Below are 13,829 nucleotides of genomic sequence, written 5' to 3' on the forward strand. Positions count from 1 at the left end.
CATTTTGAAAGGTTGTATTGGAACCATTTAAGCTGATTCCAAATGAAAGTTGGGCTCACACTTCCTCCACCACTCTCCAGCCCTGCCCAACAGCCTCATCCGGCTTTGCCCCTCAAAACAACCATAACTTGAGGGACAAGGCAAATGGTGGTGGAGGCTCCCACCACAACCAAACCTCATGATTGCAATAAATAATGCTCTATGCACCATTTGCAGCCACAAGGCCTTTCCTGTGTTGTTGAGAACCCTCCCACTATCTGTCATGTCTTTCTCTTCCCCAGGGTTTTTGGCTTGATGAAGTAGAGAGCTGGCAAGGAAGGGAAAGTGGCAGGAAAATGGTAATTGTACTTTTAGAGTACAGTGGTACCTCTGGTTACGTACTTAATTCGTTCCGGAGGTCCATTCTTAACCTGAAACTGTTCTTATCCTGAAGCACCACTTTAGCTAATGGGGCCTCCTGCTGCTGCCACGCCGCCGGAGCACGATCCTGAAGCAAAGTTCTTAACCCAAGGTACTATTTCTTGGTTAGCGGAGTCTGTAGCCTGAAGCGTATGTAACCTGAAGCGTATGTAACCCGAGGTACCACTGTACTCACAGGGAACACCTGAAAAACTGGTCCCACCACCCCAAAGTATTCTGCTAGAACACTGAAAGCCCAATTAATTATCTGGGCAAACTGAGAGGAGGCAGGGTCGCAAATCTCTAGTTATGATAGATTTTTTTTTTTTACTTTGACACTGAATAACTAAGCTCACTGCTAGAAACAGCAATAACTTTCTGCAAGCAGATGCTCAGACTATTTTATTTTTGCTACACCTGGAAAAAATAAGATGGCTTTTAAAGTTGCTTCAGAGATTCTCTTGATAACATAGTTTATGCTGCTGGAACAGAACTCTCTCACCTCTCTTAGGTCCCTCTGGTACTTGCCGCTCATTTCTTCTGATTTGATTAGGTCCCTCCTGGCTGTACTTAGATCTTCTTCTAGCTCAGCAACACTGGCAGCCAAAGCAGCTATTCGTTCTTTAGCTTGCGCTACCTCAAAGTTTTGCTTCTCTAGAAGTTCCTGCAGTTCCACAGTCCGGCTTGCCTCATCATCCGGATGTATAGAACCATTAGGAAGTCTCTGTGAAAGTCATATAACAAAGAACTATGTTTCCAAGGAATATGCACTACCCAGTCAAACACAGTACCAAACAAATGCCACTGAGCAACATTTCAATAAATTAGATCACCAAATGAACTATCAGTTTTTCTTCTTTCTAACAGTATGCAAGAGATGCTAGATTGCTACTGTAACACTGGTCTTTTCTGAAAAGGAGGCATTTTGAGGTAGCTGTAACTTGCCACTGGACATTTATTCAACGGGCCTATTATTGCAGAGTTTAAAAATAGTATGGGAACATAAAATTTATCAGTCAGCAAAGGGTTCCCATTTTGTACCTTCGGTTGAATGACCCACAGCTGTAAACACATAGTACTTCAATATTACATTAGATACTCTCCACTTCCAAGAAAGATGGCTCTCACCTTCCAAAGTAGCTTCTGTCCAGATTCTTTTCCCTCAGTCCTTTTATCATCTTCTCCTACAGGTGCTTCCCTCTGGGAGGGCCCTTGCTGAAGAGCACTTACCTGCAAAATACATTTTAAATAAACACTTGTACTTAAGGTTTCCTTACGTGTGAAAAATAAGAATGCAAAACATGCAGAGCTTCTCGTCCACCTTCTATTGTTGCTGTCACTGTTAAGAAGCTGTCATTGCGCACGCTTATGAAGGAGAGTTCTGTAAAAGCCAGGATTTTTACTATGCAAAGTGATTCAATAACTTTGTGTGGGAGCATAGGTAACTGACTGGCACTGTAACAGGTAATTTGACTTCTTTTTGTGTAAGACTAGCCTGGAAAGTAAGGGCCCAACCACACAATATTGTAAAAGCATGAATACATTTAATGTGTCCAATTATTGTTTTTCAAGTAGAAGCCGTGAGGTATGAGCTGATCAGGTCTGGGACATGCAGGGGTGTATCCTGTATCTTCCTTTCACTTTTAATCTTGTAACATATTTTTTTCTTTCTGCTACCTAGTAACATTACTTACCGCAATTATTTTGTGTTTTTCCCCCCCTTTGCAATATTCTCTCGACATATGTTTGCTGCTGCAATGTGTGCTTCTTAGCAATTGGTCCTTCCTCCCCCTTCCTGTACCTTTTTTTTTCTATTTATGAAACCCCATGTAGCCTGGGTAGCTTTCCACAATTATTTTAATTATCTCTCATAACAATAGCTTCAAGTTTACCTTGGTTGTTACCAAAATTCCTTAGATCAGTATAAAATAGCTTTAGAGGAGTATTTAAAAAGGGATTCTTGTCTAAAGAAAATAAGACAGAAATATACAGGAGTTTGTGTCACAAGTCCAACAACTGAAACAAAAATATAAAGATCACATGTCACATAGTGCTGCAGATACATTTTTTCTGAAAACTTAGTTTCTTTGATTTAACCTCAGTGAAATCCACAGTACAATCTAAAATCCAATATTTACCTGTTGGTGAGCACTAGAAAGCTGTTCTTCTAGTGTAGCTACTCGTTCCAGTGCTGCCCGTAAGCGCTCTCTCACCTGAAAGGAAAAAAATATATTTTCAAAGGCAGAGTTGATACACAGCCCTTAGAGAGGCTTCAGGCAGTATAGTGGCCTACCACCACCAGCCCTGCTCCCAACCATCAGGACATCTAGTTCATAACACAGATAATTCAATCAAGCCACACTCCCCTCATCATGAGAAAGGGCACAAAAGAACAGTACGTGGCTCCAGAAGCCCGGCATCTCAGCTAGATTTGCTAGCAACAAGAAACACTAGGTATGATGAAGTGGGCAAAAGCCTGGAATCTTGAGCAGAGATCTGCCTGACTTGGAAGAGCTACTACACTAACACTCACTGGGTGTAGAGCTGAACTGGGGTTGGGAGAGTGGAAGGCCAGAATACTCCTTCAAAGGAGCATTGGCACAGATTCAATCCTGTTAACATATTTCTAGGATGCAAAGCAGTAATTTTTGGGACCATTCTTCAAAGGGTAAATGATTGGCTCAGGCTGGAAATTACTCATAACCAGAAAGTTGATGGGAGATCTGCAGGATAGCACTGACCAAAAGCAATACTTTGGGCCATTAGAGACCAGTAACTTAAAGGTCGTGGATTATAAATAGCTGGTTTTGCTTTAGCTATGCATCACTTCCCAAAACAGCCTTACCTTCTCATCCAATGCTTTATGATGTTCAAACAAAGATTTCAGTGCTTTCAGAACTTCAACTTCACTGGAGACACCAGAAGGAGACTGAGCTTGCCGCTTCACCACAGTCATCCTCAGGGAGCGTTCGTGTCTTGAGACCAGGCACTCCAGGTGCTCTAACAAAAGCTGCAAGGCAAGGAACAGCTCTAGACATTTCTCATTCAAAGTCAATGTGAGGTAAGAAAAGGCGTTATCTGTCCTCTTGTTGATTTCAGAGTATAGCAAAAACAAATATTAGAGTGTAACCCAAAAAAAGTAGCCATGTTTTACTAGCAGGCAATTTCTGCCATGAGCATGACTTGAAATAACTTTGCCAGGATCTCTAACAAAAAGCACTCATAGACACATTGCTCAAACAAACTATGATGACACAAATGACTTTTTTCCCCAGAGCTGAAAGCATTTTGAAAGAGACTCCCTTGTCACCTTTGCCTTAGATAATCAGGTTTTTGTAATAATAATAAAAAACCACCCTGTTGTACCACAAGCAAAAGTTGGACCAAAAAATGTATGTACACATCATAGGAAGCAATGCATTCTCAAGTCATTTTCATTTCTCTTAAAAACAGCTATCTCCAGCTAACATCAGCAGCAAGCTGCTTTAAACTAAATTAATGATGTACATTCGGAACAAGTGTGATGTATGTCATTAAAGAATATCAGCATGCAAAATATGTTACATAGATCATTTTGTTAAGTAACAAAACATTATTTCTGCCAGTGTCCGATGAGTAAGATTCCATGTCTTGGATTACTACAGCTAAATTAATAAATGTTATGTGGTTCTTCTTTCAAGAATGTAAATATATATGTGTGTATGTGTGTGTGTGTATATATATATATGTAGAGAGAGAGAGTTGTCCAGCAGCACCTTAGAGACCAACTAAGTTTGTTCTTGGTATAAGCTTTTGAGTGCACGCACACTTCTCCAAGAACAAACTTAGTTGGTCTCTAAGGTGCTACTGGACAATTTTTTTATTTTTATATATATTTCGATTATGTCAGACCAACATGGCTACCTACCTGCTTCAAGAATCTAATCAGTGATGTTCACATTTGTTCCAAAAAAAAAAAAAAAAAGGTGATGCAGTGAGATGTGGGTTCAGCAGGCAAAAACAGTCGAGTATAGCAATCAGCAGGGGCTTTTTGCCAGTCAAGGATTTGCCCTTCCCTTATAATCCCAGACCTAGGGCTATCACAAAACTTGATTTCTGCAGCACTTCAAGAGCATGCCAGAAAAAGCATCTGAACAGTAACGGGTGGGCGCTATGCAGAAATGGTCCAGTAGCAGGCAAATTCTGGAAGTGTACACAAAGCTATTTCCCTAGAAGGGGCAAGTTTAAATCTGCGCACTAGTAATGGGGATGCTGCAGGTTGAGGTTTCTTAGCACACCTGGAGGCTCAGGATTGTTGAGATGTAGGGCAAAGATAGTTGTGACAGAGGACTGAATGGTCTCTGCAGGCATAAACATAAGCTGTACTGGAATAAGAATAAAAAAACAGCAACATTCTATAGAAATTAAATTGGATTTTACAGAGATTATGCTAAACCCTCCCCATTCAATCAAGAATACAAGTCTCCTATCAAACTCTATTCACTGGGTGGGAAATTCCATAAAAAAGCCTCCTATCCTGTTAAACCTTATTGAGAGGGCAAACTGGATACCTCTGGCACAGCCAAGAGAACTTGAACTATGCTGGTCTACCTTGAGCCTAGGTCAAACCAAGAATTTTTATCTATTTGTGTTTGTTTCATAAAACTTATACACAGCTTGATTGTTTTAAAAAACGCTCCCTTTGAAGGTGGAGGTGGTGTTTCTTTCAAACCAGGCAGCCAACTGGGCTTCTCTACTCACCCTTGTATTATTACGCTCTGCTTTCAGTTCAGATATTTCCTCTTCCCTTTCCAACAGCTGCTCTCGGCATGCATTGAGTTCCCTAGTCAGTGTTGCAAATTCCTGCAAAGCAATTACATTTTTACAATCATGCGGAGCCAGGTTTCCTCAGATTCCCCAGCTTCAAGTTAGCTTTTTTATGAAGAAAAAGAAGCATCTGCATGAAAAAACATGGTTGCATCACATGCACCCAAGAGGATCCCCTTGTATTACCAAAAATGGGTTGTCACACAAAAGAGGACAAAAGTCATCAAAACAACAATCAGAATTAACAACAACAGAAAAGTATTAAATTTTTTCATTCTGGAACTCCTTGGTGGGCATTTGTGACACTTCAAAGGTAAGCAAAGGCTCTGCTTAGTGAATTACAGTACTTTGACATACAGTGGTACCTTGAGTTTCGAACTTAATTCATTCCGGAGGTCCGTTCTTAACCCTAAACTGTTCTTAACCTGAGGCGCGCTTTTGCTAATGGGGCCTCCTGCTGCCGTTCTCATCCTGGGGCAAAGTTCGCAACCAGAGGTACTACTTCCAGGTTAGTGAAGTTTGTAACCCAAAGTGATTGTAACCCGAAGCCTTTGTAACCCAAGGTACCACTATATAATAAATGATATTCAGACTAATCTGTCACCCAGCCAGCTTATGTATCTGCAAAGCCAGTATCAAAACTGCCACCCCATGCATTCTAATAAGGCAGTACTGGTTCCACCAGAACTTCTCCCCTGGGTAAGAGCTTCTCACCTGCTCCCCTTTGTACCAATTAAGGAAAGTAGAAACAGCAGGTAAAGCATTTCATTCCAATCAGTTAAGGCAGTGCAACATGCCAGCAATCAAGTGTATATTCTGGACAGAAAACAGCTTGAGACTTACATGCCAGCTGCTGCCATATGTGAATCACAGTAGTGCAGATATAGTTTTTTGTTTTGTTTTTCTCCCACATCCAGCAAAATTCAGAATACCCTCTTTAAAAATAAGCAATGTGGGCATCTACTTTTTTAGCAGTAGAACTCAGACATCATAAAACTAAACACAACAAAGAAATTTGCAGGCACTTCTTACTGTTTCCTTTCAGATTAGTTTTTGCTTCGATTTTGGGCTTTTCCTGAAATAATTCAGCTTCCAAGAGTCCTAAGCTTGGGGGTCTTTAGGTAGGGTAAAATAGTTTTAATACAAACTATCTCAGTCATGAAGGTGATTGTGTAAAGGAGAATTCCTTGTTTATCTTGGCCCTCTAAAGATCTATGTATTCAGCATCAGATAACTTCTTAGTCAATGTTTCTTTATAGATTATTGATACTTCTGATACACACATACGGTACTCCACGCAGCATCCCTAAGGAACTGGTGTGGGTCACACACCAATGAGCCTTGCATTAATTAGAACCAATGAAAGGCTAAACCTGACCCAAAATACCCTAAGACAGGATGAAGTAGGGCAGTGAAACAGGTTATCACTTATTCGATGTTCAATAGATTTTCTTCACCTTTTCTGCTATACCCAATGCCTTGTAAAAATGATTTTAGGAAGTAACAGTATCTGAACTATTTAAAACACAAATACTGTTATTTGCCCTGAGCATTTGGTATGAGGCAGGCTACACATCTAAAAAAACGGAAGTAAGTCAAAGTATTGTTGTCCCAGCCAGGGAGCAATGTCAAAGGTGCCCGTCAATGCAATCTTCACAATGAGCATGAAGTATGTTTCCCACAAAAGTATTCAATAACTACTGTTTTGCTTTTTATAACAACAGGGACATATATGGACTCATTTGTTACAGAAGCTGCTGTGGTTATGTCTGTGCTGAGGGTGTAGAACCTCCCTGGCAACACAAAGATATGCACAACAAAGCAGGTAGTTAAGGAAGGCGGCTAGGGAAATTAAAATAACAGCAGACACTTCCCAGCCAGCCAGCCCTTCCTCATTGTCCCTTCTCTAAACTGGAGGCCTTACAAAAGTAAATTCCAATTGGTAAATTCTAACAGCTGCAGGGATTACTTCTGAAAGGGCAAGGCTGAACCAAGTAGAGTTCAAAACAGGCAACCAAAATAAGAACTGTGCCGGGAGCCCACCCACCCACTTGATGAAGCATTTGAAATAGCTTGAAGGGAACCGAGTGGGCCTGTCGCTATGTTTCCTGAGCTTCAGAATGCAAACAAGGGAACAGCATTTATGCAGTCACCCTGAATTATCACTGCTTTGTAGTTCGGCATACAAATTAAGATACTGTAGTAGGAGGAGAAAAATTCCTGTGTGCATGTTGATTTTTCACTGAGACACTAGAGGCCTAGCTTGAATACATGCATATTAGATGTGGCAGTCTGTAAGAGGATTCAGACAAGTTAATGGGAAAGGATGCAATAAGCTTCATGTTAATTTTAATATTCCTGACTTTCAAGAGTGGAAATTAGTCTAAGATTTCATCATTTGCATATGCAGAAAACCCAATTCACAACATTCCAGCATATTTTTAGAGTGACCAAGAAGAACCTTTTTTATGTATGCTACAGCAGCAGCAAGAATACTCATTGCAAAGCACTGGAAGACGCAAGATCTACCCACCTTGGAAGAATGGCAGGTGCAAGTAATAGACTATATGGAACTGGCAGAAATGACCGGCAGAATCCGAGATCAAGGAGAAGAGCAGGTGGAAGAGGACTGGAAGAAGTTTAAAGTCTATCTACAAAAATACTGTAAAATTTATGAATGCTGAGGGCATTGAAAATGAAATGAAGGGGTTCTAGTAATTAAGATAAATAAGACTATAAAGGGAGGGATAAAGGATGAAAATGAATAATGAATGATCTTGCTGAACTAATTTCTAAAGTGGAATACAAGAAAGGAAGGCGGGTGGAAGTAAGGAAAATAAGGTTTTGAAGGTTATTAATCTGAAAGAGAGTTCTTTTTATGCTAAATTTTCTTTTTTTTACATTTTCCTTTTTTCTGTTTTTCTGTTTGTATTTCTGATGTTTGTTGTTTTTGTGATTTTTGTTGATTTTTGTCGGTTAATTTTTTGAAAAAACTTAAAATATTTTTTTTTAAAAAATAGAGTGACCAAGAAACAGAGTCCAGAAAGAAACTATATAAACGAAGGTGCTGGGCTAGATACAGGAGCACACTTGCTTCTCAACGCTGGGTCAGTAGAAGCAGCAGTGGTGTGTGGTCAATGGACTAGGGGGACTAGGCTAGATGTTCTTGGTATATTAGACTATTAAAGCCTAGTGCCTCCTTCCCAAAGTCCAGGAAGCTTCTGCCCAGATTAAGGAGGGAGGTGTGATGCCCACATGTGGGGCATCAGGACATTGACCCCCTGAATCGGCCTCACATACTGGTGCCTCTGGCCCTAACTGTCCCCTATGAAAAGAATTCACCACACGCCACTGAGAAGCAGGGTACATTTTCAGCCCCTTCTCCAATGGTATTCATGTGCATTTCTTATACAAGTGAATTGCTGCCCACAAGGCACACATGTAGAAAGTATGCAGTATACAATTCCTTTGCAGGCACACACCAATCATCATGACAGGCATTATGCTAGTTATTAATAATAGTGCTTTTAGAGAAGAATTATAGTAGCAAGCTCCATTAACAGAAACAGGAAGATATAATAGTCTGCTAGAACTGGACTATATGCACTGCAACCAGTTTCCAAAATTCATGAGCCATCCCATGAATGGCCTGTCACTAAAACTTAATACATAATTTTATCATCTTTCTTGGAAAGACCCAAGCAGCTTTCATTACATTTCCAGTGGTTTCCCATCAAGGTATTGATAAATAAAACACTGGATTTTGATGGATCTTGGTCATTTTCTGATAACTCTGGAGGAATTACTAGCTAACATGGCTGGAAGTCCTGTGAAAGCAGCCTTTCCCAACCTGGTGCCCTCCAGCTGTTGTTGGACTCCAACTCTAAACAGCCCCAGTCAGAGCAACCAATGGTCAGGAATGATATGAATTGTTATCTAGAACAAGCATATCCAACTCCCAAGAGACTGCGATCTACTCCCAGTATAAAAAAACCTGACAGTGATCTACCCATTGTCATTTGGGGGGGGGGGGATTGGCCAGAGTTGTTGATCGCTTAGGAGCACACCAGCAATCACTTAACTTAATTTCCTCCCTAGTGACACCACACATACTGTATATAAACCATACTCCTTCCTGCATAATCATATCCTGGTTTCAGTTTCTTTACCCTAAGTGTGATGGAATGTTGCATGCTTGCTTTTAAGATTTAGTCTAACAGACAGACAGACATGTCCCCTAAACTGATCAATATCCCATCTTGTATCATCTTAATTTCTGGGAATGTGAAGTCTCCTTGTGAACTGGGAGGAGGAAGAGGAGAAAGAAAGAAAAATGTTTCCACACCTTTTTTCTGAAGTCCAAATTTGGTAAGGATGTATACACAAAGGGATTAAGGCAAGTGACAAATTTTAATTCAAACTCTTTCTCTGGGCCTTGCATGGAAACAAAGAGACTGTGCAACTTGTATGTTTAAACCGTCAAAGAGTTGTTCATGACAAATTTCCTGTAACCAAAATGAAAATCGCCCTAATCATCAACCCTGTGATCAGACACTAGTGCATGTAGAGCATCTGACTTGTACTTTACTTTTTGGCTAATAACTTTATTTGTTTTTTTTAAGTTAAATAAGCATTTCCTTAAATTCAGTTGCATTTATCTTTTGGTTCAAGAGACTGCACCGCCACCTATAGGAATGTTGCTTGCTACTGATTGCCTTCATGCCTGAAAATGAGCTATGTGCTAGAAGTGTTTAAAGTGTTGGACTAGGACTTTAATATGATTTGTCACATGGTGGACTTACTCAAAATATAAAATGTAAGTTATAAAATTTAAAAAGTTAAAAGGCAATTTTAAAAATTAATACTTGTTGTTGTTTAGTCGTGTCCGACTCTTCGTGACCCCATGGACCAGAGCATGCCAGGCACTCCTGTCTTCCACTGCCTCCCGCAGTTTGGTCAGACTCATGCTGGTAGCTTCGAGAACAGCGTGCAACCATCTCGTCCTCTGTCGTCCCCTTCTCCTTGTGCCCTCCATCTTTCCCAACGTCAGGGTCTTTTCCAGGGAGTCTTCTCTTCTCATGAGTATTGGAGCCTCAGCTTCACGATCTGTCCTTCCAGTGAGCACTCAGGGCTGATTTCCTTCAGAATGGATAGGTTTGATCTTCTTGCAGTCCATGGGACTCTTGAGAGCTCAGCACCATAATTCAAAAGCATCAATTCTTCAGTTATCAGCCTTCTTTATGGTCCAGCTCTCACTTCCATACATCACTACTGGGAAAACCATGGCTTTAACTATACGGACCTTTGTTGGTACTTAAAAAGTCTCTACTTTTTAAGATGTTGTCTAGATTTGCCATAGCCTTTCTCCCAAGGAGCAGGCGTCTTTTAATTTCATGACTGCTGTCACCATCTGCAGTGATCATGGAGCCCAAGAAAATAAAATCTCTCACTGCCTCCACTCACATTAATATGATTAAAAAATTAATAAACTTTTTGTTAAATGTATTATTTAATATGTATAAGAGCTACAACAAAATGCCTATCAAACAAAATTAGAGAGGGGGACTCTTACACATTAAATGGGGCTGAAAACATTATACTTTACACCAAATGCTTTTCAAGAGCACTGGTTGCACGTTTCATTTTTTGTCAAAATGTGAGTGCGGCCAGTTGCAGTCCTTGGTTCAACGCTTGTTGGAACTTGTGCTCGCCCTACCTTAAGTACATCCTGACTAGATGGGTAAACAAATGATGATGCTGGCCCTGGCGGGTCTAAGGAGGTCACAGTTGCTTCTTCACTTTCATAGTCCACCAACAGCATATAAGTTAAGCAACATGTTTTATTGTATTCACAGGTCACATACCCAGTTATCTCAGTCACATCCAGAGATTTTGTACCTCTTTCACTGTCAAACTTCTCACTGTCATTGCTAAAGGAGTACACATTGGTCACAATTTCTGTTGTACTGGATGTAGCAATGAAATCCTTGTGTTCCCCTGATCACTTTCACTCTTTCAAAGCGTCTTTCAGGAACTTTTCTTCTTTTCTGTACTCATTTGTTGAAAATAAGAACTGGATCGAAGGGATGTTATCTCAGCACCAGTTAAACAGTTCCAGCCGTGTCATAATTTTGTTTGATATGTATTTTGTTGTGCTTCATGAACTAAAGTACTAACAATATTTCTTTCAAAGTGTTAATTCTATCATGCAATAGCAAGCTATCACTCAGCTTTGGAACACATTTTTAAAAGAAAAGCCTGACTAGCTTTTCAGACACCTTTTAATTAAATAACTTTATAACGAAATGCCTGAAGCAACTAATATTATGGTTGTGGCCTTGTTTATTCTGTTATATTTTTCTTTGAGAAGACCCATTTATCCTAAATAGAACCCAATAAGGCAGACAAGTATTAACATTTTTTTTAAATATTTTTTTTTGTAATGTAACCCCATTGAGATCCCAGGATGAAATTCTGCAGGTAGCTCTTAGAAATATTAAATGATCAATACAGTACAGATATTTGGAATTTTAAAATCATATTAATTTTTTTCATCACTTTAAAATTTTGCAACTTAAATTTAAAATTTAGAGTAAGTTCATCATGTGACATATATTTAAGCCCATGAAGATCTGAAAGATTGGTGTTTTAGGTCTTGACATATCTCAATCTTGGGCTAAGCTTTTAAGGTTTTTGTGTAGGTCTGGGAAGGCCAAAATTGTCAAATTTTTTAAATTTCAAACCCTCATAACTCAAAAATGGGATGAGATAAAAAAATAAAATTTTAGATTTGATTATTCAACAAGTGTACAAAATATTAAGAAAATTAGATGACATGAGATTTAAAAGTTGGATCACTTGATATGGAATGATCCCACTGAGGAAGAATGTCTCTACAGTATCCCCAGGCAGGATGTTCTAATCGCCTAACATAGAAGCAAGAAAACAAAAAGGCTGCAGCTTTTAGAGATTAACTGGTTTATTATGGCATGAGCTTTCATTCAATTAGATGAAGATTTGGGAGATTTATTCTAATGTTAAGCTAAATACTACCTTTCAGTCCTATGCTGCCTAGTCACTTTGGAACTACGTTAGAAGATGGTTGTCTTGTGTACAAGTTTAACAAGTCCTTCATCCTCAAGTTACTGAAATCCCTTATAAGCTTATACTTTTTCCAACAGACATTTTAGATTAGACCTTGCCAGACCTTTTTCTCTCAACCCTTGGATGGTAAATTGCATAGCCATAAGCTTTCCAGATTAGGCAGGGACACCTATAAATGGATTAGAAAGTGAAACACGGATGCCTAATCTTGGCTCAATTAAGAACTCTTAAAAACTTAAGACTACTGAGAAACGTCAGAAGACACCAAATGTAATTGTTCAAGTATTCAAAAGCAATGAATTATTGGATGCATTTTATATCAGAGATTTAAAACCTATACTTGCTTCTAGTTTGCTTTCCAGTGTAGCTGAAGGTATCAAGTTTAATTTTATAGCCTTAAGTGGATCTGGCACAGGGTACCTTAAGGGGTTATCTGTCACACCTCAACTGTTTGAGCAAAAACAAAAGAACTTGTGATTTTAAATGTTAAGAGCATATCAATTATGTAAAGTGATTTTCTTAATATCGGAAGAGCCAAACACAGCAATGATGGAGAATGTGGAACATTTTTTTCAGATGCAAGGACAATTATTCTTTTCCCTACTGATTTGCCTCAGAGTTCAAGGAATGAATTGGGTCCACTTAGGATGTAAGTCACATTTTCGGCATCTAATTGGAATAACTGTTTGTGCCAGGCATAGTGGATCAAAACAGATACAGAAGCAATCAGTGTTATTAACTGCATCACAGATAATAATTAGTCCAATGTGCACATAGGAGAATTTTAAAGAAGAAAAAAGAATGTCCAAATGAATCAGTATTGGACTTAAGGAACCCATCTCCTGATGGATCAGACCAAAGGCCTATCTAGTCCAGCATTGTGCTTCCCACATTATGCAGCCAGATACTCAGAGGAAGACCACAAGCAGGACATAAGGGCAATAGTTCTTTTCCATGGTTAGTCCCCAGCAGCTGGTATTCAGATGTCTGCTGGCTCTGTGCAGGCTGCTTGTAGCCGCTATGACTAGTAGCTTTATTGTAAATGAATTGATCTAATTCCCTTTTAAAAGATTGGTTTTTCCTACAATCCTACTGTCAGGGGAAAAGCCACTAGGTCGGGCTAGAAAATGACGAGATGTAAGATAGACCATTATGCAGTCACCTTTCTGAGAGATATCAGGTGAGAATAAAAATGAGACTGCCAGGTGCAATCCACGATGCTAATCACAGCCTAATTCCAAAACTAGTCAAGCATATAGAGCAGGTAAAGAGACTTTATTATTCCTCTTGGGCATATCCAATAGATGCCCAGGATGGTCACAGGAAAATAAATACAAATACGTTGCAGCAGCAACACTGGTCGTGCTCCTGAAGGAAAATGTATTGTCTGTTCACAGGCTACCTGAGAGGTATGCATACATAAAGACACAAATGAAAGGAAGGAGTAGGCAGGTTTGAGGGTGGAAAACAAAATTTCACACATTTTTTGATAGGTGTGAATTTTTAGGTATCAATCCCAC

The 13,829-nt window shown here is 39.5% G+C and overlaps 1 protein-coding gene across 9 annotated transcripts in view; it reads right to left on the reverse strand.

Annotated features, from left to right (window-relative positions):
- Positions 1–13,829, reverse strand: part of PPFIA4 (PPFI scaffold protein A4) — a 108,458-nt gene that overhangs the window by 48,136 nt on the left and 46,493 nt on the right. For all 9 annotated transcript variants that reach the window (XM_077929126.1, XM_077929125.1, XM_028734702.2 and 6 more), the window contains 5 exons: positions 5,140–5,241; positions 3,245–3,409; positions 2,538–2,612; positions 1,528–1,629; positions 902–1,123 (listed from right to left, as the gene is read on the reverse strand). In XM_077929126.1, coding sequence (XP_077785252.1) covers positions 902–1,123; positions 1,528–1,629; positions 2,538–2,612; positions 3,245–3,409; positions 5,140–5,241 — 666 coding nt within the window. The remainder of the gene's footprint in view (positions 1–901; positions 1,124–1,527; positions 1,630–2,537; positions 2,613–3,244; positions 3,410–5,139; positions 5,242–13,829) is intronic.

Source organism: Podarcis muralis, chromosome 5, assembly GCF_964188315.1.
Source record: "Podarcis muralis chromosome 5, rPodMur119.hap1.1, whole genome shotgun sequence".
Lineage (NCBI taxonomy): Eukaryota > Metazoa > Chordata > Lepidosauria > Squamata > Lacertidae > Podarcis > Podarcis muralis.